Below are 26,804 nucleotides of genomic sequence, written 5' to 3'. Positions count from 1 at the left end.
TTTGTCAGGAGACAGTTACGGAAACGCTGGATTTCTAGTTCCATGCTTTGAAGCACACAAAAGTTAGAAAGGAGAGATTCAACAAAAGGCAGCGTCTTGGCCAAATACACTTAACTTAATCTTTAACAAGCCGAAGACAGGGTAGATGCTGCTGGAAGGCACATTCCTGTATACAATACCCTCACTATCCTTGCTCAGCTTGGGTCTGGATATTCTAGGCATCTTGGCTGGCCCACTTAGTCAGAATTTTCTGCCATGGGGTAAACAGCTGCTTTTGTTCCTTCAGTACCAGCCTTCCCATAGAAGCATCTTAATCAGAAGTTCGCTTTCTGCATACAGTCCATTCAAACGCACAAGCCAGGCACAGCTACTGGCCCTCCAGGGCACAGTAATTTGCAGTGACTATTCTTGGCTGCCTTGAATTTCAGTCTTTGTCCTGCAGATCACATTCCAATGAGAGGTATCAAGCTATAAAAATCTTATTACATATTACAATCAGACACTAAAGCAAATATTACAGAAAAAACACAATCACAAAAGTTAAATTTATTCATCAAAGCAGACTGCCTCCAAGCCATCACACATTCCATGGAAGGGAAGAAAAGACAAATACTATTCCCCATGTCTCCCCTCCCCTCCTAACAATGCGAGATCTCTCCTCCTCTGGAGAGAAAGAGGACATACATGTTCTTAAAATGTATGCATACTGGCTAACACTGTTTAAATGGCAAGGTCTTGTTTATCAGAGCAAGCCAGACATTTAAAAGCCTGCCAACTTTCACTAGGACCCAGGCTCTGATAACATCACCTGCATTCCTCTGTAGATGAAGAGTTACTAACTGACCTACTTCTGCCACAACACCTGAAAATTAATCCCATCTAGGCATTGGCAAATACAATGCAAGTTACAAATTCTGTTTTTCTGCTAATTCTACTAGTGACTATTTTCTTCTTTCTTACCCACCCAACATAACCTGCCTGACATCATAGCAGCTGGACCCCCCTGACACTACACAGGCACAGAAGTATCAAGTGAATCTCAGTTTTGAGAGGCATCCTCCAGCAATGCCACAATGCCAAGTTATCTGTGTAAATGAGCGAGCGAGCGAGCAAGTGCTATTGATTTAGTATGGTGCAGCACTTCCATCGCCCTTGCAAGCGGCATAGCAGTACTTCAGTGCCTTTAACCACTGCTGCACAGTGGTGCCAGCAGAGCTGACAGGACTAAGCCAACCAGAAGCACTTAATTTTAAAGGAAGGAAATAGAGTTTTAAGTATTCATATACAAATGGTATCTTTCTGGAAGGGGTGTGCACAGCACATTTCTGTCTCCCCAGGTCTTCTATCACACTCATTACCATAGCATCTGAAAGTGCTGAAAGATAAATACAACCCCCTTGTAGAAAGGAGGTACGTCCTGCACATCTCTTCACAGTGGAGAAGGGCAATTCACTTGTTAGTGCATGCTTATGTTTCCAAAAAGCTTTAGACAACATTCCTTACTGGAGACTCAAACCATTTCACTAATGTGAAATACTTTATTGAAACAACCTTTTTGGAATCAAGGCTTACTCCAACGGTCATATACTGGGCATTCATAGAAACATAAGGCCAAGCTGCCAACAGAAGGTAACTGCTTTTATCCAGTAACTGCACATCCATTTGAGAGACTGTTGGAAATGCTGGTAGAAAACATATTTTAGTTCCCCTCTCTCTTTTCCTCGTCCTTCATCTGTACTTGGACCTTTCTTTGTCTTTTGATCTCTTAGGACTTCTGCTTCTGTCTGCTTTTTTATCCCAGTCTCTTATTTGGAAGTCGTCTTTGTATTTGTCTCTCTGTTTGCTGTAAGTGTAGTCTCTCTCTTGAGATCGGCTGCGACTCCGATGCCTGTCTTTCTTGACACTCTTTATCTTCTCTCTACAGCGTTCTCCTTCATGTTTTCGATCAGAATCCTGTCAAAGGAATTGGATAGATATGCAGTTACAGACAAAAGGGGAAAATATACAAAGACATGAAGAGAACTAGAAAAGAGTCAAGCATGGTTGGTTCCTTAGCTAAGGCTGGTACCACCTGAAATAGATTCACATCCATGATGATTTGAAAGAGATAACACATAAAAAAACCCACTGTGACTATATGAAGAAGATAAGTCTACAGTTTTTGTCAGCATTTATGGAAAAAAGCATGGCTGCCAGGCATGCTGCTGCTTGTATTTCCTAAGGAGCTTTAGCAAAAACTGGTTATATCAGGCATTCAACTCAGATGGCTATTATCAAACTCTTCATAAGCATCACACAAGCTTCTAAGCTAGATTCGATTTTGAATTCTTATCTAAGCAATGGAAGTATTTCGATCATAGGTTTTGGTTCAAGCCCCACAGGCATTCCAGTGCTATGAAGACAAAGAACACTTTTTAAGATCTGCCTGTAATAATACTTAATGGCCTAAATTCTAGGCTTTGGAAAAACAAACAACACCGTTACAAAGACCAAAACTACACACACACACATGCAAACTACTCCACTTCCTTGAAGCTAGAAGTCCACAAGAAAAGGCAACATGGAAAATCCGATCCTTTTAAATGTACAGTCAAACAATAACGAGGTAATGAAAAATTAGTTGTATTTTGCAGGCTGATGGGTATGACCCATACAGAAAACACATGAGGATACGCTCATACACAGACACAGTAAACTCTAAGGGGTACAGGTCTATCTAATTTCAAATGGCCTAAAAAGGAGAAACCAACAGTACCACTACAAGTGGTAATGATGTTTCAGCACACACACAAAAACTCTTTAAAAAAAAAAAAAAAAAAGCTGCAAGTTCAGGTAGCCAAAAATGAGGAAATTTTGAATTTCCCTGGCTTTCTGCATATCGTCACCAAGAATGCTGACTGAGTGGCCCAGCGCACAGAACAGATGTGCTCTGGAGAGAAATTAGGTTTATGTAACAAAGGAGGAATCGCTGTCAGTAAAACACCTGCTTCACTTGTTGCACTAGGCAGACAGCATAAAAACACTGAGATGGTGTATTAGTAAATGAAGGAAAGATGGCTTAATTACCCAGATTGTGAAATGTCACACTAACAAGATTACGGCACAGCACATGCTAGAATGACTATGTGGAGACACCAACACCCATAGAGACAGCATCATAGCAATTTTAAAAGTAAAAAAAAAGATCACTTAGAAAGTGGCCATTTCATTTCGAGGAACTCTATAAAGATTTTCTTAATACACAACACTGAGTTTTGACATGTGAACTCCTAACATTTTCAAGCACTGCTAAAAACCATTTTGCTCTTACTATTCAACTAAGATATACAGTGAAACAAAATACAAGAAGAGCTTCAGAATCCTGCAGAAAGATACATATATAACTTGCTATTAAGAAGGTGGTTGGCACTTTTATTTTGAAGGTACGATCACTTGAAAGTTTAGTATCCCTATATGCTCTAGTAGACAGATACCATTCTACGGGATTTTAATAACGCCACTATTAAACACAGATCATTATGAACTATGAAAAATGTCTGCATTAAATTATACAGTATTTCTTAATTTCAGATACAAATTTCATTTTTCTAAATATGTATTCGCGACAGTAGCATTCACAATTGTATGGCTAAAACCTATACTGCATGTACAAACAAATAAACTTTATTTATTTAAAAGAATAGTGCAAAAAACTCTACTCGAAGCAGAGCTTTTATCCAGAAAGGCAGTAATCAGGATGGTTCCCAGAGCAAACTCCCAGAGCAAACACCACCTTTAGAATTATGTAGATAATGCTGAAATACTAGAGGTAAAATAAGCAACATAAAACCCCTGGACCAACACACACATCAATAATCACAGAGTTGATCTTTATCTACATAATAAAAAAATTCTGCTACTGCTTGGTACAGTAATCTCACTGGTGGCCAAATGCTTATTCCACATCTTTACTGTCAAACTCTATTTCAGTACAGATTTTAAAATCTGAATCCATCAAAAAGGAGTGGTGATTCCAGCTATTTATAAGAGGTTTGTCCCTTCATCTTCAGAACGATGCACAGCCATATTACTCTTGTACCCAAAAGCCTCAGTCTCCATCTGTTTGAACAAGACGACAGGTCTCAAGTCCCTCTGTGGCAGGGCCTGAGTAAACACCAGAAGATAGACAGACTGGTGGTGGAGTGGAGAGGAACAAGACAAAAATATTGGCCAGAAAAACAGACAGTGGGCTTGGTGCACTCCTGCCTTCTAGCTGGTTTGTTGCTGAAGTTTCCTACCCGCGCAAGGAGAAACAGGAGAAAAGCACAACGGCACTCAGCTGAAAAATCTACCAAGCCAACACTGGAGACATGCTACTGGCCAAGTCAGGGCAGGGAACAGGTTAGCGAAGACTTGAAAGTGAAGACAAATAGCCTACGTTGAATGCCACAGAAAAGGGCAACTTGCTGAAAGGACTAAAAAAAGTCATATGAGTATGGAGCCAGCTAAGCACAATGACCTTCACAGAAGCATTTAGGGTATAGGTGTACAGGGCAAGTCTGAAAGTGCCACAAAAAGGTCATCACAGTAGCTAATATGATCACAGTGTAAAGAAAAAAAATGTACTAATTTGAATTAATAGAATGAACTGCAACTTAGTTCCCCCAAAAAATCGGTTATGTTTCCCCTTAAATAAGATTTTACCTTTTTAAAGTCTTTGGCACAGAAAAAAGTCAATTTTTTTAAACACTCTAAGTTACTAAAAGTAATGGTATTTTGAAATCAAATCTTTTATGCCCTATCCAAGTCAGCAACATGCTCTTTTCCCGTTGGAAGAGGAAGAAAGATTCCTACTTAAAAACAGGCTCTCTCTTACTGCTGAAGTCCAGATTTCTCAATCCAGGATCACAGCCTCTTATCAGTCAATGAGTAAGTGATGATCATCCCAGTTCTTAATTCAGCACTGTGTTGGTGAACACACATGAGGAAGGAAATATGAAAAGAGGGAAAGACACTTCTCTTCAAGTTCATGGCTGGCTTTGCCAAAAGTAGTAACTTGCCAAACTGCACTTGCAGGTAAATCAGCTAGAAATACCATGATCACAAAAGCAGAACAATATACCACCCTCTACATACATTAAGTACACTAGTTAAAGGTTAAAAGGAGCAAACAAATAGAGACAGACTTTTCAGGAGGAAGATTTTGATCAAACTTGACCCTGAATATAAAGAGAACAGTGTCCAATAAGCAGAAAAAGCAGGAAATTAAAACCAGAAAAATCAGTATCTTTGCCAAAACCATGCACTACAGAAACCTGAAAGTCAGGAAGCCCCTACGTCTCACAAAAATCCATTGGATAGGCTATACTCCTCCACTGATCCAGTTATCTTAAAAAAAATTTTTTAAAAAATCAAAAAATCCAAGCAACCAAAAACCAGAGAGAAAACTGGAAAGGGAACAAAGTCATGATACAGATCTCAAGCAGAAGCATGACCTGTATTCAAAAAAACCTCTACCAAATCCTATTCACAAACCCACATGGTAGTGCAGCCTCCTGCTCCAGACCCACATCCTGTTACCTACTAAAAGCAAGCCACAACGCCCTACCTCTTCTACCCTCTGGAATCAAGTCAAACAGCACAAGATTCAAAAATACATTCTTAAAACATCAACACAGAAACTGAAGATTCAGGAAACGGGTGTCAGACTAAGAAAAGGATGAGTCAAAATACACTAAAGAAAAAAAAAGAAAAACCAAAACAGCAAGAGAACCGAAAAACAACTCAACATCATGGAAACTATTCAGAAAATAAAACCCCTTCAGTCATAGCTGGAGCTGGTAGCACAAACTGCAGTTTCAGTTGCCAGAACCTCCCATTATAAGACCCTGTTCTCCGTTAATTAAAAACTCTGCCACACTAGTGGCTCAGGGTGGAAGTTTATGTATGAAGCATGGCCATTGTGGTCTTTGGCCAATTAGTTGTGGAAGGTATGCTGTTGTTTTGTTTTAAACTTCTTGCCTCAAATATATTTTAGTATTTCCAAAATAGGGTTAAGGGAAAATGCTTTGTTTGCCTATAGTAAAAATGCTACCATTCATCAAAAAAGTTTCCATACTGTTATGCTTTGTGCTGGTCTCGGTATTCACACTGAACATACTCTGCCTCAAGAACATGCCTCCTTCCCCTGTTCTTGTACGAGTTCCCCAGATGATGCCCAAATTATAAATAAAATTTAAAAAAATTAATTTTATATATGCTAAACAGGATTTGTCAGCTAAGCTGCCTGCAGATTTGCCCAGACACTTACTGAATCTCTAAATCAGACTGAGTACATACTGCTCAGTATGTACATACTATACAGTACACACTTACAAGAATATTCAAGTACAGACACAGAAAAACATTCTTCCCATAAATTCAGTTTCACAGCTCCAAGAGGGAACTATGCTGCTTGCCATCAGAGAATAGAAGTAAGCCTCCACCTGTGATTTTGGGCATAAGAAGGCTAAGCTATTTACACCAAAACAGGTAAAGGTAAACAACAGAGAGGAAAGCAGTGGGAAGGAAGAACATACCAGAATACAGCAGCAATAGACTACAGGAACAAACCACAATAGGAACAGGTGACTAAATCACAAAAAGATATACAGAGACACAGAAGAGATCACAGAGTCAAGCACTAGAAAATACTGTTTTCCAGAACCTGGAAATAGCACCAGGAATCCCTCTGTCCTCACATTTTTGTGCTATGAAATCCACTGCTAATGTGTCTTGTGGTCCCCTTTTAAGAATTATAACATACAGAGGTTAACAGCCTGTTGCTGCCAGTGCCTGTTGTACCACCTGCAGGGGTGGAGACATCTGACTGATTTTAAAATGTTCTCTGCTAATAATGCATGACCAGCCAGTTCCACACGTGTAATTTATGAACCATCAAGAACAAAGACTACTTCCAGAAACATCTGTTTCAATAATGTTAAAGCAACAACGTCAATCAGCCAAAAAAACAGGAGGAAGACTAAACCAACATTATTTCAGACCTCTTGTATGTATACGCTTCAATTGAGACTTTAATTATCTGAACAGGTCCCTCCCTTCCACCCAAAGGATCCCAACTGAATTTGTATACAAACAGCGACAAAAAGACTTGTACCACAAATGAGCAATAGGGCTTACTGGTGACACTGAAATAAGTTAACTGCTAACGTTCATGAGAAAAGCTATTTTTAGCATCACAGCAAGAAGTGATGCAATGGAACAACCAAATCATGTATGCTCTCTGTACACAGAACTTAAAGCAGTACTCAAAACTCATGCCAGGACAATGGCTTTATTTACTGTGGTTGGAACCTCGTCACTTTCTGCAAAATTGCTAGAAGGCAGCTTTGTTCCCACTCATAAAGCTTGCATTGTTAAAATATTGGGTTTGGGGGGTTTTTCTTCAGCTTAGCTCAATTGTCCCTAATGCTCACACTTCAATGGTGGTTAACCCTCCACTTTATCATTGCAGACATTGCTTCCATGAAACATCAACATCTTGAATACGCCAAGTTCACAGAAACACGAGAATGCTAACCTGACAGGCTGCAGTGGAACTAATTGACAGAACTACTGTCTTCTGACAACCTCCTCCACAGTCTGAGTCTTACAGCACTGTATGCTTGCACAATACAGATGCAAGCAAACCTGCACACAGATTCTACAAACACGCTTCTAAAACAGTTAAGGAAAAATAAAAAAAGATAATGCAAAGAGATTGTGTTTCTGATTCCATATGGGAAAAAGCCAACACATTCTGGTCTGACAAAAAAAATGAGAAATAGTCTGCATTCATGAAATATGATTAACTACTAGTTTATGACTGGGAATATGCGAACAACAGGTTCAAACTGCTGACGATCTCCTACTTCATGAGAGGCTACATTGCCTCTTCAGGATGTTTTGACAAAAAGCCATTCAGACATGCCCCAAGCTTCAAAAGTCCAGGAAGATTTGGGAAGCCTCTTTCATAATCAGATACTAACATCAGCCTTCTGTTATGTTAACAACTGCTGTATTGTACGGGACTTTGCACGCCATGTCCTCAGTTCAATATCACCTTTTTTTCCTGGCTTCCCTTATTAGGAGAAAAATAAACAGGTATAAAGTTAATGCATTAAGAGGTTAGTACCTTAGATTTTTTGGTTCTCTTGTCATCCTCTTCATCTTCAGAGTGGTGGTGCTTTTTCTTCTTTTGTTTTTTAGCCAAGTGTGACTGACTTGTTTGAGACTCTTCTACATCCTCATCCAGCACAAGGTCATACTTGGCACTGATGGTGTTGGTTAAGGACAGATCCGTTACTTAATATCAATAAATAGCAGAACATAAAAGTTCACAAAGCAAACCAACCCCTGTTTATCAGACCAGGGTTTACCAAGACTTACTATGTATTTCAGTCAGAACAGGATCATACACACTGAAAAAAATCAGCTGTGCTAAAATGACTGAATTCTGTCCTGTCAAACAGTACAGCCAGGTCCCAATTCTCCTTTCTTTTCTACCTGTGGATATCCGAACAAGCTATGGTCTTCTCTCATGCTCACCACAAGAAAAGTGGAATCGCAGAGCGTGATTTAGTTACTGCTATCGCCTCCTTTTGGATGCAGCAGATCCCTTGTGAAATTACTTGAAACTCTGTTATGCCACATGTCATTCCAGGGCTCTGGACTGGGAACATTATTTACCTGCACACAACATGGAAGTGAAACAGCATATTCTGATTTGACTAAATTCATCGAAGTCATCAGATGAAAAACGCAGAATGCTTAGTTCCATCTCAAACACCAAATGGTTACATGAAGCAGCAGCAAAACACCCATTTGGCAAGCTTTAAGAAGAAGTCATCTTTTCCAGGCTGTTTTCATAAACTGTACTTAGTGCAAAAAACACCTTTAACCAGAAAAGGATACTCCTGCTTTGGTTTTACCTTCTCTTTCAGAGCAAGTTTTGAAGGTTTGTCACGTTCCTTCTCGTACTCTTTGAAATCGTCCTTGGTATACCGCCCACCTGTCCACAGAAAAATATATTCAATTCACTCCAACTAAAACAAAACCAAGATCCACACCTACCACTAAGTTCTGCTTATGAATTTAAGGGCTCTTCATAACCATACAGAGATTCATAGCAGGATACAGTTCCAGAAACCACATTGACAGCTGGGTAACATTGTAGAAGAGAGTAGGACAAGTTGTGATTTTCTGTCCTTCTCTTGCTTGCAGATCCCATTAAACAACATCTGGCTTTCTCCTCACTCATGTCCAGTGGAGACAACGCATGAACAGGATCACAAAGCAGGATTTAGCAACTAGTCCCACTTTGATTACAGGTCCTATGTCACATTACTTAAAAATTCTGTTACCATGAAAGCCTACAGACTATTCTCATTATTAAATGACTTTTTGCTCTGGGCTGCACAAAGGGAAACCTCTGAGACAGCTACAGCTTAGAAATTCAAATAGAAAACTATAAAAAAATTGTCTTGATTTAAAGAAGGGCATGACAGATTGCATTTTCCATCCATTCACTTGAAAGTATCAGCTCACAGATTAATAAACTATTCTACAGCAACGTGCTGCCATCTCACGGTCAGACTTAAAACTGCAATATTAACTGGCTAGGTCAGAAATGGCTACTGAAGGTGGAAGGACAATACTTCCCCTAGGTCATCTTTTGGGTAGCATATAAGCACAACAAGATGACAATATAGCTAGCTTTCCAATATTTAGGACAATTTAGACCTAAGTTACCCAGATCAAGAAAAGTTTTCCATGTAGTCAGTTAGTACAGGATGCACTGCAGAGCACGGTATGGATTACAGTCATCTCAGCTCTGTGCAGGACAAGTTCTAGTACCTCAGTGTCCATGACTAGTCCCCAACCTGGAGAAACTGTTGAGGGCTGACTGCATTTTTAGGCAAAGACACATGAGAACATTACCACTGCAACGCACAGTCACCTCTCCAAGTCCAGTGTTTTCCTCACGTCCCCAACAACCAAATAACCACTGCATCCACCTCTCCCACCATCTTCTTTCTCCCAAAACATCCTCAAACATGTGGATTTGGGTTTTGTAACATACAGCCTGATATGCAATATGCTTGACCTACAATAGGTGAAGAGGGGAAATCCCTGGCCTGAACACTGACTTTTTCTTATATACACCCAACTGTCACACAATGAATAAAGAAAAGAAACTAGAAAGTAACAATGTACTGCCATACTATTTTGCTAATAAGTAATATCAAAAAACATAACTTTTAAAGCTTGAGAGAAATAAATGATTTACTGGCAAAAATACATCTGATAAAAAGGCAATCCATGGCAATGTAATGTTAATATAACAGTAGTAAACCCTTCTACTCTTTCATATGGAATAAGCGAAGAGAAGAGCTAGCAACTGTGTTGCTCTATTTACTACAGTACTAGGAAAATACATATCCTTGAAGACGAGATGATTTAAGCTCGTAACAATTGCCTCTCTTTATATAATACTTACAGTTTAGAAGTCATGGCTTATTAAGTTATGAGGGTCAAAGAATCGCAAGTGTACCTACCTTTTCCCTGCCACTTAATCTTTGCAACAGACTGGCTAAAATCCACATGTATCCGTCTGTCATCTATCAGCACATTGTCCATTTTGAAGTAGGCTTTCTCACAGTCTTCCTCCTGATATTAATGTTTATGGAAAATTTTGAGTCATGTTTATTTCATAGAAATATTCACTGAAGAGCTCAAATACAAATTCAACTGCTTAATGGCATACATTTTTTTCTAAAATTGTGTAAAGCACAGCAGTTCTTGTATTGTGCCATTTCAAAAGAAATAGTTATGCTTTGTCCGAATGTAAACATTTCAAATTCCATTTCTTCAGTTCTTTTCACTATTTTAAAAATCTGCCAATTCAGCTATGTGTTTGGCACGTGTAATACATTCAGAAAAACAAGGCAAAAAAAGGACAACTAATAAAAGCTCCATTTTAAGTACCTCAGTAGGCTAAAGAAAAGTGAAAACACTTTTCCAGTTTTCCTCACAGATTAGAGAAATTAGCAGATACAAACAAGAAACTATGCACCATCAAAAAAACTTTTACTGTCAATCTCACAGTAAGAGCAGCATGTTGATAAAACAAGCATCATTTACAAGCCCAATATAGGACACTACTGTACACACCGATCAACCCTCTTTCATACACCCTCCTCTCTCTATGCAGCATGCCTCCTTTTTCTCCTAGCATTCCCTTCTTTAACTCTTCAAAGTCCTAATGTGCTCTGGGGAAAAAAAGGGACCTGCTTTCCTCCCACTGGTTTCAAGAAAACCTAAGAAGAATGTATTCGTAATCCTTGGTTGAATAGAGAAAGACTTAAACGTTTGCTTCATTTAGGACCTACAACTTCTATAACTAAGTCAGTAAAAGAAAATATTAGCTACCCTACACTTCAAGATTTCACTGTTTTTCCTTAATGGAAGTATGCCGAAAATGAAGTTTTATAAGCAGAATCTACATATAGTATACCTAAATAACATACCTTTTCAAACTCAATGAAAGCATAACAAAGAGATTCACCAGTCTTCCAGTCTCGAATCACTTCACAGCTAAAAAATTGATATGAAATTAAAATGTCAATGCTGTTGGAGCAAAAAATGTAGGATAGGCAAGCACTGCTTAAAATAACAGTTAAAAAAAAGAAACACAACAAAAACCTTGATGGTATTGTAACACTTGATTCCGAGTCCCCTACTGATATGGGGGTGTCTGCACAGAAAAAAATGCATGTGGCATTACTTGAGTAATTATTACACTTAACTCACAAGTGGTTAATATGAAGCGTAGAACTAGGGATGAATTTCTGATTAATGAAACAAAACCTGTTTTCCAACACTACTGGTTGTTATTGATTTTTTGCATTTCAATAATGCAAGACAAGAAATTTCACATTCTGTTTTCTCAGTCATTTTAAGGAAAGTTTAAACAGACATCATGTGACAAACTTTCGCTTCTTAGCAAGCACCTCTTTAGCAACCATCTTCTTATCAGGCAGTTCACTGGGCAAAAATAAGAAGCCTAAAGTATTGAATCAGTAGACGCAAAATGGGAATGATACAGCATTGCATCAGTATTACCAAACTCTTGTATATGACATGAGAATTCTGACTACAGCATGTTAAAGGAGGTTAGACAGGCAACAAGGGCAGGAAATGTGGTATTAAGGTGAGACCTCCCCCATGTGTACTGAGGAACTGACAAATCAGGATTAGGATACACAATCCAAAAGGTGATCAAGACACACACACACACACACCCCAAAAAAAAAGGAAAAAAAAAAAAAAGGAGAAGACAAGGCTATTCAGACAAGCTATATGAATTCTTTGCAGCAGCCACCAGCAAGGAAGAAGGTAGGACAATCTTGTGCCAGAACCCTCCTTTGTGGATTATTCAGAGCATCTATCTGAAAGCAGAAGGACTGCAGAGGAGGTACTGAACAAACTGATAGCAAAAAAAAGTTTGAGAAATCCCTAGGACATCCAGAAATCATGCTGGAGTTGTAAGAGTGGCAAACACAATGCCAATTTCACTCACACACACAGACACACACAGACAGTCTAGTGAAGGATCCAGGAGTCTGCAGGCCTGTATGCCAGTACTGCACAAACTGCTAGAAACTCAACGCAGAACAGAGTTAGTGTGCATCTGAATAAACAGGACCTACTCAGGATCATTTGAATAAAACCTAAGTGAAGTTCTCGGAAAGAGTCAATACGCTTATGCATGATGATGATCTATTTGATGCAGTCTTTTGAAATCCCCCTGGAAATTCTAGTAAACTCCTGCACCAAAGGCTTTTGGGGAAACTAAGCAGCAATGTCATAAGAAGCATCTTTGCATTGATAAACATGTGAAAGACCAGGTAAGAGTAAATGGTAATTTCTCACTGAGAAAGTAAAGAGGTCACCAGTGGAGTTTGCTAATGATACTAAATTGTTAAAGGTGGCAAAAATAAAGACTGAAAAAATTGCAGAAAGTCCTGAGGAGACCAACTGAACAACAAGATAGCAAATGACATTCAACGTAGATAAATGCAACAAGATGAACACAGTGGGGGGAATCCTAATTGTGCATTGTAAAAAAAAAAACCAAAAACAAAAAAAAACTTTAGCATTAACTAGAAAAGGAGTTGAGAGCAAAACAGAGAATACCACTGTGCCACTGTAAATCTGTAATTTCTTTAATACTGTGTGCAGTTCTGGTCCTCTCGAGATGAAAACAAAAGAACAGAAAAAGGTTGAGAAAAGGGAAACAAGGTAAGGAAAATTCCTCTACAAAGCATGACTATGTAGGCTAGCACTCTTAGCAAGAAGAAAGGATGAGTTTGGGGTACAGGACAGAGAGATGTAGGAAAGTAGGTTTCACTGCCCATCATGTCTTTTGATACCAGTACTAGGAGGAATCAACTGAAACTAGGAGCCAAGTTCAAAACTGAAAAAGGCAGCAGGCATGAGGAACACCTTAACGAGGAGTATATTGGATGCCAAAAGTGTTTGTCACTTTATCTCAAAACCATACATATTCCCATGGAAAAGAAAAACCCAGAGACTGTATCTAGCTCATGTAGCATCTGAGATAAAACTGCTGAAAGGAAGGAGAGGATGCGGGGCTGGGGGAAGTATCATATGCTTTCCTTGTTCCTACACTTCCCTAGGCTTTCACTTACAGCCACCGCTGGGACAGGATACTCATCTAGCTAGATCTGACTTTGCACCACCATTGTTGTGGTCTCTATCCAAATACATGCAGGCACAGGATAGATCTCCAGAGATGCCGGAATACTACTTAACAGCCAAACCTTAAGAGACTGGCTGGAATCAAGTTCAGTTTCAACAAAGAAGGTTTTCTTTTTTTATTTTACAATAATTACCTTTTAATGGGACCAAATCTTGAAAATATGATCTCTAGGTCTTCATCTGTGGTCACAGGATTCAGCTTACATACAAACAGCACGTTTTCTGGTGGCTTGACCTCTGCATCTGGTAAGTCTCCCACCTGTGGCATACAGAAGATGACTTTCATCACTTCTGCCTAAAGCTCTCTACATTTTATTGCCACAAGCACACTGGCAACACATCTTTTGGATGATCTCAGACAAATTCCTATCACAAAATCAAAACTTAATAAAATATTTTTCCTACTCAATGTCACAAAAAAAAAGTGTTTTCCATTTAAAAATTATTATCTATTTGCAATTTCACCACTGGGACTTCATGAAAGTCACAAATACTTTCTACCTTGCTTTCCCTGTTCATAACATAACAAATACACAGTTCTAAAAGGTGAAAGTGTAGTTTTAGAGCCACTCTGCTATAAAAATAAAAACGGACTGGATCCATTCCTTAGTTGCTGTACCCAAGATAAACTTTCCTTTCCCTGAAATCTGGCAACAGCTAGGATAAGCTTCAATTTAAGATAGGTTGATAAGGATAAGAAGTTACAATTATACAACTTTGTTCAGATTGACAGAAGGGAGAAAGCATTCATGCTTACTAAGAAACAACACTTGCTTACAGCACACACAACTTCAATGTTTGCAACATTTGATCAAAATTCCCATCCTCAAACTAGCAAGTTAAATTACAGAGGAAAATGCAAATACACACACCCCCTCCTGTTGAATTGTAGCACTTTTTAAAACCTAAACAAAAGACTACTGATATTTAAACAATTTATCTCCATCTTTTACTTAATATGCTAATAAAAAGGTAATGCATATTAGTTTGATAGCAGAAAGAAGCAAAATAACACAAATAAGAAGCAGATTCCACAAAAGAGAACACAAAAGGAGTTTAAGCACATGACACTCTTAAAGAAGTTTACTGTTTCAACAAAAGAACAATGGAACTAAGTTGAGGTTTTCCAAATCAGTGAAACTAGCAGTACACTTAGTTTTTCATCACTTCAGCTTATATAACATAGCTCCCTATTGCATACTACCCAGCAATACTCACAGAAGATTACTGCATTGGCTCACATAACCCACTTGCCTTTTTTAGCTAACCTTAACTTTATCTGGAAAACAGGTCATTAGTCCCACTGCTGCTGCAAAACAAGAGCCCACACCTGCAGATCTTCTGCACCACTGTGGCCACATCTAGACTGACCTTGATATTAGCCTCCGCTATTCACCGTAAATTTGAATTTGGTAGTTGTAAAGAAGTGTGATGGATTCACCCATCCTTCAACAGTGTGTGTGCTTTTTTTCTTTAAAAAAAAAAAAAAGAGCGCCTTCAAAGCCTATTCACAATTTTTGTTACTATATGGAGTTTACAACTGCCAGCAGTTACCAAACATTATATTTAAGAAGGAAGAACATAAAGTTAACCAATGTTAAATTCAACTAATCCCACAGAAGGAAGACAACTATTACATATATGAATGATGCAATCTCAATGCCACTATATGCACTGGGAAGAGATTATCTCAAATTATCTCAGCTCTCTCCCACACATGCTAAACCTTCTCCAGGATTAAAGATATTTATAGGCGATAAAGATATTGTCATAGGCGATTCCCTTCTGAGGGGAACAGAGGGCCCTATATGCCGACCAGACCTGTCCCACAGGGAAGTCTGCTGCCTCCCTGGGGCCTGGGTCAGAGACATCACTAGGAAGCTCCCTGGTCTGGTACGGCCTTCCGACTACTACCCGCTGCTGGTTATACAGGCTGGCAGTGATGAGGTTGCAGAAAGAAGTCCAGAAGCGATCAAAAGGGACTTCAGGGCACTGGGGCGACTGGTTGAAGAATCAGGAGCACAAGTAGTGTTTTCCTCAATCCCTACAGTGGCAGGGAAGAATACTGAAAGGAGCAGGAAAACACACCTGATCAACACGTGGCTCAGGGGCTGGTGCCATCGGAGGAATTTTGTTTTTTTTGATCATGGGGAGGTTTACACGGCACCGGGCCTGCTGGTGACAGATGGAGTTCAGCTGTCTCACAGGGGGAAAAGGATCATTGCTCATGAATTGGCAGGGGTCATTGAGAGGGCTTTAAACTAGGTTCGAAGGGGGAAGGGATAAAACCAGGCTCACTAGAGATGAGCCTAGGGGTGGCGTGCCAATGCTGGGGGCGAAATCGATAGCCCAGCTCAAATGCATCTACACCAATGCACGCAGCATGGGCGGCAAGCAGGAGGAGCTGGAAGCCATTGTGCAGCGGGATAGCTATGACTTAGTCGCCATCACAGAAACATGGTGGGGTGACTCCCACGATTGGAGTGCTGCAATGGATGGCTATAAACTCTTCAGAAGGCGAGGAAGGAGAGGCGGTGGGGTGGCCCTGTATGTTAGGGAGTGTTTCGATTGTATAGAGCTCAACAATTGTGATGATGGTACGGTTAAGTGTTTATGGGTAAGGATGAGGGGGAAGGCCAACGAGGCAGATATCCTGCTGGGAGTCTGTTATAGACCACCCAACCAGGATAAAGGGGCGGATGAAGCGTTCTACAAGCGGCTGGCAGAAGTCTCTCAATCGCTAGCCCTTGTTCTCGCGGGGGACTTCAACTTCCCAGACATCTGCTGGAAATACAACATGGCAGAGAGGAAGCAGTCTAGGAGGTTCCTGGAGTGCATGGAAGACAACTTCCTGACACAGCTGGTACGCGAGCCTACCAGGGGAGGTGCCTCTCTTGACCTGCTGTTTACAAACAGAGAAGGACTGGTGGGAGATGTGGTGGTCAGAGGCCGTCTTGGGCTTAGCGACCACGAAATGATAGAATTCTCCATTCTTGGTGAAGTAAGGAGGGGGGCAGCAAAACCGCAAACACGGACTTCCGGAGGGCAGACTTTGGCCTGTTCAGGACACTGGTTGAGAGAGTCCCTTGGGAGACAGTCCGGAAGGGCAAAGGGGTCCAGGAAGGCTGGACATTCTTCAAGAAGGAAGTCTTAAAGGCGCAGGAGCAGGCTGTCCCCGTACGCCGTAAGAAGAACGGGTGGGGAAGACGACCAGCCTGGCTGAACGGGGAGCTCTTGCTGGGACTCAGGAAAAAAAGGAGAGTTTACCACTTGTGGAAGAAGGGGCAGGTGACTCAAGAAGAGTACAGGGATCTCGTTAGGTCATGCAGAGAGGAAATGAGAAAGACAAAAGCCCAGCTAGAACGTAATCTGGCCGCTGTCATTGGAGACAACAAAAAAAGCTTTTACAAATATATTAATGACAAAAAGAGAGCCAAGGAGAATCTCCATCCTTTATTGGATGCGGGGGGGGGGGGGGAACATTGTCACCAAGGATGAGGAAAAGGCTGAGGTACTTAATGCCTTCTTTGCCTCAGTCTTTAACAGGCAGACCAGTTATCCTCAGGGTACTCAGCCCCCTGAGCTGGAAGACAGGGACAATGAGCAGGATAAACCCCCCGTAATCCAAGAGGAAGCTGTCAACGACCTGCTACGCCACCTGGATGCTCACAAGTCTATGGGGCCAGATGGGATCCACCCGAGGGTGCCAAGGGAGCTGGCAGAGGAGCTCACCAAGCCACTCTCCATCATTTATCAGCAGTCCTGGTTAACGGGGGAGGTCCCGGATGACTGGAGGCTTGCCAATGTGACGCCCATCTACAAGAAGGGCCGGAAGGAGGATCCGGGGAACTACAGGCCTGTCAGCCTGACCTCGGTGCCGGGGAAGATTATGGAGCGGTTCATCTTGAGGGCGCTCACAAGGCATGTGCGGGACAACCAGGGGATCAGGCCCAGCCAGCACGGGTTCATGAGGGGCAGGTCCTGCTTGACCAACCTGATCTCCTTCTATGACCAGGTGACCCGCCTAGTGGATGAGGGAAAGGCTGTGGATGTGGTCTACCTGGACTTCAATAAGGCCTTTGACACCGTCTCCCACAGCATTCTCCTAGAGAAGCTGGCGGCTCACGGCTTAGACAGGTGTACTCTGCACTGGGTCAAAAACTGGCTGGATGGCCGGGCCCAGAGAGTTGTGGTGAATGGAGTCAAATCCAGCTGGTGGCCAGTCACAGGTGGTGTTCCTCAGGGCTCAGTTTTGGGGCCAGTCTTGTTCAATATCTTTGTTAATGATCTGGACGAGGGGATCGAGTGCACCCTCAGTAAGTTTGCAGACGACACCAAGTTGGGCAGGAGTGCTGATCTGCTCGAGGGTAGGAAGGCTCTGCAGAGGGACCTGGACAGGCTGGATCGATGGGCCCAGGCCAACTGGATGAGATTCAACAAGGCCAAGTGCCGGGTCCTGCACTTCGGCCACAACAACCCCATGCAGCGCTACAGGCTTGGGGAAGAGTGGCTGGAAAGCTGCCTGTCGGAAAAGGACCTGGGAGTGCTGGTCGACAGCTGGCTGAACATGAGCCGGCAGTGTGCCCAGGCGGCCAAGAAGGCCAATGGCATCCTGGCCTGTATCAGAAATAAGTGTGGCCAGCAGGAGTAGGGAAGTGGTCGTGCCCCTGTACTCGGCACTGGTGAGGCCGCACCTCGAATACTGTGTTCAGTTTTGGGCCCCTCACTACAAGAAGGATGTTGAGGTGCTGGAGCGTGTCCAGAGAAGGGCAACGAGGCTGGTGAGGGGTCTGGAGAACAAGTCTTCTGAGGAGCGGCTGAGGGAACTGGGGTTGTTTAGCCTGGAGAAAAGGAGGCTGAGGGGAGACCTCATCGCTCTCTACAACTACCTGAAAGGAGGTTGTAGCGAGGTGGGTGTCGGTCTCTTCTCCCAAGTAACAAGCAATAGGACGAGAGGAAATGGCCTCAAGTTGCGCCAGGGGAGGTTTAGATTGGCCATGAGGAAAAATTTCTTTATGGAAGGAGTGGTTAAACATTGGAAGAGGCTGCCCAGGGAAGTGGTTGAGTCCCCATCCCTGGAAGTATTTAAAAGATGTGTAGATGCGGCGCTTAGGGACATGGTTTAGTGGGCATGGTGGTGTTGGGTCAACGGTTGGACTCGATGACCTTAGAGGTCTTTTCCAACCTTAATGATTCTATGATTTATATTATGTATGTTATGTTTTTTAATTGGATGCATTTCTAGCAAGTTTTTATAAAGTCTCCACTGGTCCACTTTTAATCCTGGCTTTGAAAATGAAGTATCATCGGTTTTACTAGAAAACCATCTCCAGTGCTCATGCTCAATCCTTTTCACTGTACCACAGACATTTACTAGCACAGATTCTGAGCCACGACATCATCATCAAATGAGCAATTTCAAGATAAATAGTACACATCCTACTAGACTGAATAACATGCACACACAGAGGAGTAACATCTAAAAGGTAAATACAGAGAGATGTTCACCATTTCCAGAAGAATGGCACGAGTTTTTGCTTCTTTTTCTGCCTGAACTTCTTCTATTTCATCTGCAGACCGTCCTTTCAAGTCATCAATTTCTTCATCTGCTCCTATTCTGCCACTCTGAAAAATGAAGGAAAAAGCTATTTATTACCAAGCCATGGCCAAAAACTCTCACTTTCCAAATATTACTTGGATGACCTCCCCCCTCACCCCCCAACACATGAAAAATGCTTAAGCACTGTATCTCTGCAGAACTGGGCTTTCATTCTGTTCTTCCCACTTAGATTAAAAAAAGAGAGAGAGAAGAGATTATCCTCATGTGTTTCAGGCACTATGAATTATGTATGAACTTTCAGGCCCAATGTGAACCATATTCAGTTAGACATTCTAAATTCTTTTATACTCCCATCTCATACTCAAGATCTCACCACAAGTGTGAACTCATTTCTAATCTAGATAGCTCCTACCAGAAATGAAGACAAGGGACACTGCAAATATCTGTGATGCCTAAATAAGACTGAAACATTAAATATAGTATATGACAACAAGAATTTTGTTTTTACACATCTACACCTAGGCAGGATTTGAGGTTTAATTTTTTCTCCTCATCAGCCTCTCTAGAATGCTGCCCTTCTTACAGACTTTTCTACACCAAAAGGTGTATCTTCAGACAGGCTATGAGGGAAGAAAACTACACAGTTGTCAGTGAGCTATTAAACTCCTTGTACCATTTAAAGTATCTGAAAGTATAACAGAGATTAACACAGTGCAGACATACTATGAAAGCCTAATTCCAGTCTTGTAATTATATCTATTAAGCTTAAAAATAAACAATATACTCTCTAGTCAATTTATTCACTGCTTGAAACAACTGTTTCCATACAAGGAGATAATCTCACATAGCAACTTCCGTAACTGCATGCTATGAGTAAGTTATGAATAATTACTATTATATTTTTAGCAAATTCCTTCTGTTTGATCAAATACACCACAACAGTAAGTATGCTTGCAGAAACGCAGCCTATTTCACATTTAAAAGGAAAACAGCAGTAAGCACTTTAATATTAATAAATGTTAGTTATATTTTGTCTTCTACCAGAGCATACAAAAACCCAGTAATGCCAAAGGTGAATATTCTGAATTTTCTGCTTAACTGCACTGTAATTAGAAATCTAAAATATGGCTTTCCAACCAACTCCACCATAGTCGCAAGGGAGAGCACACAAGTCACCCTTTTATCCTTTTCTTGAAAGATTAAGCAGCCGTATTTGATTAAACACAGCAATAGCCCCAAATAACAGACAAGCATTTGACATATCAGAACTCAAGCTGGCATAGTAGAAGAGCATCTCTTATCCTCCTACGCTAAAAATGTGTAGTTCTTTTAGGATATAGATTTGACAGACAAAGTCTTAAAGACAGAATTCTTATTTTGACCAAGTCTGTGCTGGCCACTAATAGGGGTAAGTTTATTTAATTATTTCTTCCAACTTTTCCCCGAGAAGCTAATCAAACACTCACATCTAGTTGTTCCTTAGTAGGTTCTGGTGAGCGATCAGGAATAGACAAGCCAGGTGGATCTTCAAATGGATCATCTAGAATTACTGTATGATTTATCCTTATAGAAAACAAAATTAAGACCAGCATCAGTCACATGCAAATAAAACTCTCTTTACCCAAGTAACAGGAAACCAGCCCCACTGATTCTCAGTTATATCCCAAACAGCCAAACATACCGTATGCTTGTAAATACCAGTACTGATGCTTTTGTAAAGGCAACATAGTTGCACATTTTCTTATATAGTGGTTTATTTTAGTACCTGTTTATTTTACCAATAATATTGGAATAAAAGAGTATTTAAGACACCATGTACAGGTCACCTGACATCACTATATTAATCTAGTTTCAAAAAAAAGATGAATTTGTTTCATTATAATGTATTCCTCAAAAAGGGAAGTTAAAAGCAGTCACACCTGATATCTTGATACGGAATAAAATCCTTATCTACAAAGGTTTCATTAATGGTCTTCAATACATCCATGCCTTCTGTCACTTCTCCAAATACTGTATGCACACCATCAAGGTAATCCAGGTTTTCCCCTGTAGTGATGAGAAACTAGAAAAGAAGACACAAAACCAGTAACAGCGAAGAGGAAAATTCAGGGCTTGAGTTTTACCTTAGGAAAGGTACAACTCTCACTGAAATCGGGGGGGGGGGGGGCGGAATGGGGACAGACACAACACAAAAACAAACTCTTCCTGACTTCTGCGGGAGAAGACTAGACGTCTTCTATCAACTCTGAGAACATGGTGACCCAACCTACAGCTCACAGCCACTGCCTGAGGAAGAGAGGCTCTCTCATACAGGTCTCCCTCCATACAAGCTTGCAGCTCTGGCTCATTGGACCCTTCTGTGACTTGGTATGATTCAGTAACCTGGCAGAAAACTGGACCAGCAGAGGACAAGCAGGTAGTTATCTGCCAGGTAGGTTTATTGAGCAAGATCAGCAAAGGATGTGACAGGCACCACAGCTGATGAAAGGGAGAGGACAAAAAGAGCAAGGCTACCCCTCTGGGCAGCAGTGAGCTGTGACCTGAGCTCAAACCACCTGTTCATCAAACTGCATTCAGCAGGTGCATTTTCACAGTTTTGGCAAAAGCTTCCAGGTGAAAGTTCTACCTTCACCTGCTTCTATCCAGACTTCTTCCTTCCTTCCCTTGTATCACAAACCCTTCTCTCCCAAAAAACAGGATGCAGTAGCATTGAGAGCAGAACTAGAACACAGTAGCATTGACTTAGATCAGCTTGAACTGGCACTGAAATGTATCTAACACAAATCAGGCGTTTTGCTTGAGGGCAAAACTGAAGCTATGGAAATTGATACCAGCTGAACACTTGGTACCAAAGACGCCTGGTAGTGAATGAAGGGGGAGGAATCAGATATGCACAAATAACAGAACACAGCCATTACATCCATGCTTTACAATCTGACTGGTAACATCTCACTCCTCATTCTCTGCAACACAGTTAAGACTGGTTAGTATTTGGTATAGGTTACACTAAGCTACATTATATTTATATAATATATAAATATATATATTTATATTTATATATATAATATATAAATGGATATATAAATTATATTTATATCCATGTAATTCCTTACTGGAATTTTTCTTTCCCAAGAAAGAAGCTGCAATAATGTCCCTGGGAACTGCATTCATTCCCATATGCCTGTGTATATGCTAGCAGGCTGCACTCTTAAATGTAAATATAAATGTCATCTCTTCTTCCTAAACTCCCCACCCAAACAAGCGATTTTATACATACAATGCAGGGAAGCAGCAAAATTAACTCCATATATTACAAGCTCTAACTGGAATAAAACTGTAGGTTTTTTAAATTACTCTTCCATTATTAAAAAAACCCTCTTTTTAAAATTAAAACATATGGATATTACAAGTGAGGCATTTTAATATATAAAAGTGACAATGCACCTAAAATAGTAATTTAGAAATAATATTATTCTATGAGATAAGAACTTTAAATACACCTACAGCAAAAACTTTGTGCACGTGAACAGGGAACAGCAAAGGGAACAACAACACTTTCAAAGTTTGTTTCATAACAGCACTGGAATAAAACTGTAAAGTTACATTGTATTATTAATGCACACTTTTATGTAACCATACAGGGGGAACTGTGATATGATTTCTGTTTCCAAACTAACATGAAGTTATAACCAGAAAGTTTTAAGATTATTTTAAACCAAATTTCCTTATTTTTCACTTCCATTTAACTATAGGATTTTTTCCTGTCCATTCTATAAATTCACAAAATCACATCAAGGTATTAACAGAAATGAATAAACAAAGGAAAAAAACAGAGGACGGAATTGTAACAAAAAAAATTTACGAAATTAATCTAGGACAGGATTTGAATCTGAGCATTTTAATCTCTTTCTTGTCTGTCATCAAATACCCATTGGCACCTGGGACATATGCAAAATACTTATCTATGGCCATTTTTTTACACGCCTTTTGACCATATTGCAAGATGAAGCTATTGAGATGACACTGTCATTGTTACGCCTCTTTTGTAAATTCAAGGAATTTTCATTTTAGTTACTTAGATGTGTACCAAGGCTTTCCAATACTGTATGCTGACCTGTGATCCATGCTGATCATTGCCATTGTTCACCATTGACACGGTTCCCTTTTTCTTGTGCTTAATTCTTGGCACTTTTTCTGCCTCAAAAAATCTAGCTTGATCACCATACAGTTGACTGAAAATATACATAACAAATATGTTACAAGGCAAAGGAATTTTAAAAAGTGAGATAAACAAATGCTGTGAAACAGTAAATAAAACATCTTAAAAGTTCTTACATTGGCATTCAAATAAAACCAGAATTTACATTGCATCCATGCACATTTTTATGGACCTATACACTTACATAATTCACCACTTTATATTACAGGGAACAACAGATTTTTCTCTGAGGCATTTCACAGCTGTTTTTGGGGGTGTGTGGGGTGTATTTGTATGTTTTTTAAATGCAGTATATAACTTTTTTTTAAGGCACGAAGCAAATACGTATTTTGATAAGTAGGTTCCATAAAAATAAGTTAATCTACACCGTAAAAACGTAGTAATTTGTGTCACAAATTTCTCTTCCAAGATAAATGGAAAGCCACTAAATCTATGTGTAAACTTAGTTCATCACACAGACAGGACTGCATACAGTAATTTGAGATACACAGGATACGGCAAACTCTTAAATTCTTTTTAATTTTTTAAGTCTAACCCCGATATCATTCATTTTGTCTCACTCCATAACTGACAGGCATGGTCAATACACAGATTTGCCCAAATTTAAGGACAGTGTTCTGTTTGAACTCATTGTGCTATGCAGGTGTAAGCCTCTATGAAGAGAGGATTCAAATTAAACTTTGCCTGCATCAGTTTCCTGGGTAGCAAGAGCAGAAACTCCAATTTCGTGGACTTCAGCAGTAATGAACAGGTAGAAAAGACAAACTGCCATTCTCCATGCTAGTAGTGGAACAGAACCTGCCACTATCTCATCACACTATACTTCCCTATCTGTCATACCAAGAGCCTCAGAAGACCAATCCTTAAAAAAGAGCAGAATATCAAAATAAACTTGATCTACCCGTGTGCAGAGACAGCTCAGGTCTGGCAAGTTTACCTACCTGGACTTGCATCTGCTTAGCACAATTATATTGCTTCCAGGATCACCAGAGCGGTGATCCATGTATCCAGGTTTTCAGGGTTTTGTATTTAAGAGGCTCTGATAGACCAGACTTACAGAAGTCAATACTGGTCTAGCAACACTGTCTCTGTTCAAACTGAGCTATTTATCTATGTATAGTGTGCTCCCCAGCACTCCAGGTTTAGTTCTGCCCTGCAATTTTAATTCTACTTTTAATAACAGTTTCAAAGAAATCATATAGAACATATGCACTTTGCTAACTTCCATCCTAGCTGTCTGCATGATTTCTTCAACTTTTATGTGCGTGACCACTGAAAACATCTTAAACAAGGAAGAAAAGTGATTTCCTTTACACACTCAACATGACTAAAATGAACTTAAGTAAATTTTTAGAGCAACAGGATTACTTTCTTATACACAGAGGAAATCACATATAACCTCTATATTCCCCTCCCACTCAATTAAATATACTTTGTTACAAAAATAAAAGTAGTAACAGACTGCTAATGATTTTGCCTTCTACAGAGCACTTAGTTACGATACCTCTCTTACAAAACCAAACCTATAGTTATTTACTGGCTTTTAAATAAACAGAAACGTATGTACAACTTGTTAGTTGTAACTTTGCTTCTAAGGTCAGAGATAGAATACTGTCCAGAAAAAAAATCCGAATAGCCAAAAGCAGCGTAGGAATTACAAAGGTTATTTAGGTATGACAACCAAAGAAGTTTATGCATCAACATTTTTACTTCCCATCAGTAATTCTGCCCCAAGAGAGCTGAAGACCATCTAATTGGAACCCCTATTCCCCTATACAACTTCCCTGTCTATTAAGTAAACACAAAAGTTTTACTTACCAAAATATGGATTCCCCTCCACGGCCAGTTCCCATGGGGTCACCGGTTTGTATAATAAAATCCCTCTGCCACAAAGCAGAACACATAAGATATTGCTTTCACGTTTGTGAATTTAAACCAACAAAAAATAAGGAATTGAGAATACTCACCTGTACATTATAAATAAGACAATAGTTGTAGTACTTGACTTTGCAGAGCTTCAGAAAATTCAGACAAGCTGCAAGAAATTATACCAACATTTACTAAAGAAAACCCCAGATATAGGAAGTATAGATATAACAGACATCCGGTTCAATGTGTAGAAAAGTGTTTTTGGAGCAGACTGTGTTAAGACTTATCAGCATACAACCTATAAACGCTGTGAGAAATGCCTTAAGAAGAGGTAACATTTCCTCCCTTCCTAAAGCCTACCTCTAGTGATTCAGAGAACCCTAAATACAGCTACTTATACAGAAATTCACATTTCTTCTCCCCAGTTTCTTTCCAAATACCTAAGAAAGAAGAACACAGTCGCCTGTCGATTTAGACTATATTACATTTTCTCTTTTTTTTTTTTAACATACATTACGTGTATAATAAACGCATAATAAAAAAAAATCCAAACTTCCCAACAGCACTTGATGCTTGTATTTCAAACACATATATGCAAGCCCACGGGGACCGCTGACGGCCATGGAAATCCCGGCACTCGTTTGGATCCAATCCCAGGACCGAGGCCCGACGCGACACGCCAAAACACAGGGTGGGAGAAGGCGTGTTGTTGACTGAAACCACCCGTTTGAAGCCTGCGTCCTCAGGAGGCCGCGCCGGCAGCTAAACCTCAAGTTGCGACGGCCCCAGCGAAGGGCCCGGCTCGCTACCGGGGCCGCGGGCGGGGGTGCCGCCGGGCAGCGCGGAGGGGAGCCCAACGGCCGGCGGCTGGGGCGGGGAGCGGCCCAACGGCCCCTTCTTCCCCGAACGGCGGAAAACCTCGGGAACCTTCGCGGCCCCCAGAGCCGCGGCAGCCGCACCGCCAGCCGGGGAGCCGCAGGGAAGCGAGCCGCGCGTCCTCCCCCAGCGCCACAGCGGCGGCCACGGGCAGGGCAGGGCCGGGCGGTCAAAAACCGGCACTTCCTGACCCATCAGGCGCCATCCGGGCGCCGGGAGCGGCTGCAAGCGCTGCCTGCAGCCGGTCGCCCCCAGCGGCCCCTCCGCCGGCGGCCACTGGCCCGCCCGCAGCTTTATTCGGGGCTTCCACCTGCCCGCGCAAGGGGCAAAACCGCGCCCGTCCCTGACCGAGACCGCCTCAGCTCCCCCGGCCCGCCGCGCTCCTACCGCGGGGCCGCTCCTCCGTGTACAGGTCGATCACCAGGTCGCCCAGCGTGGTCTCCAGCAACACGGCCATCTTCGCCACCCGCCTCCGCACGG

The 26,804-nt window shown here is 41.0% G+C and overlaps 1 protein-coding gene across 1 annotated transcript; it reads right to left on the bottom strand.

The window, feature by feature from the left end:
* Positions 1 to 514: 514 nt before the first annotated feature.
* Positions 515 to 26,804, bottom strand: PPIL4 (peptidylprolyl isomerase like 4). Its single transcript, XM_076333879.1, has 13 exons — positions 26,712 to 26,804; positions 25,547 to 25,614; positions 25,398 to 25,462; positions 23,475 to 23,592; positions 21,280 to 21,422; positions 20,827 to 20,923; positions 19,309 to 19,425; positions 13,935 to 14,059; positions 11,547 to 11,613; positions 10,575 to 10,686; positions 8,932 to 9,028; positions 8,153 to 8,291; positions 515 to 1,953 (listed from the first exon to the last, which is right to left on the bottom strand). The coding sequence occupies exons 1-13, from the start codon at positions 26,779 to 26,781 to the stop codon at positions 1,729 to 1,731; spliced, it is 1,443 nt and encodes a 480-aa protein (XP_076189994.1). The 5' UTR covers positions 26,782 to 26,804; the 3' UTR covers positions 515 to 1,728.

This window comes from Aptenodytes patagonicus, chromosome 3 (genome assembly GCF_965638725.1).
Source record: "Aptenodytes patagonicus chromosome 3, bAptPat1.pri.cur, whole genome shotgun sequence".
Classification (NCBI taxonomy): domain Eukaryota; kingdom Metazoa; phylum Chordata; class Aves; order Sphenisciformes; family Spheniscidae; genus Aptenodytes; species Aptenodytes patagonicus.
The sequence above is the reverse complement of the archived record's forward strand: the minus strand, read 5'-3'. Positions and strand labels throughout refer to the sequence as shown.

What these genes read in the sequence shown, in the direction of transcription:
- PPIL4 (XM_076333879.1), bottom strand. Translation starts at nt 26,781, where the DNA reads ATGGCCGTGTTGCTGGAGACCACGCTGGGCGACCTGGTGATCGACCTG. An exon ending in ATTCCGTATCAAGATATCAG is followed by an intron (nt 20,924 to 21,279) that starts GTGTGACTGCTT and finishes GTTTTCTATAAG; the next exon opens with GATAAATCATACAGTAATTC. An exon ending in CTTTCATTGAGTTTGAAAAG is followed by an intron (nt 10,687 to 11,546) that starts GTATGTTATTTA and finishes CATTAATATCAG; the next exon opens with GAGGAAGACTGTGAGAAAGC.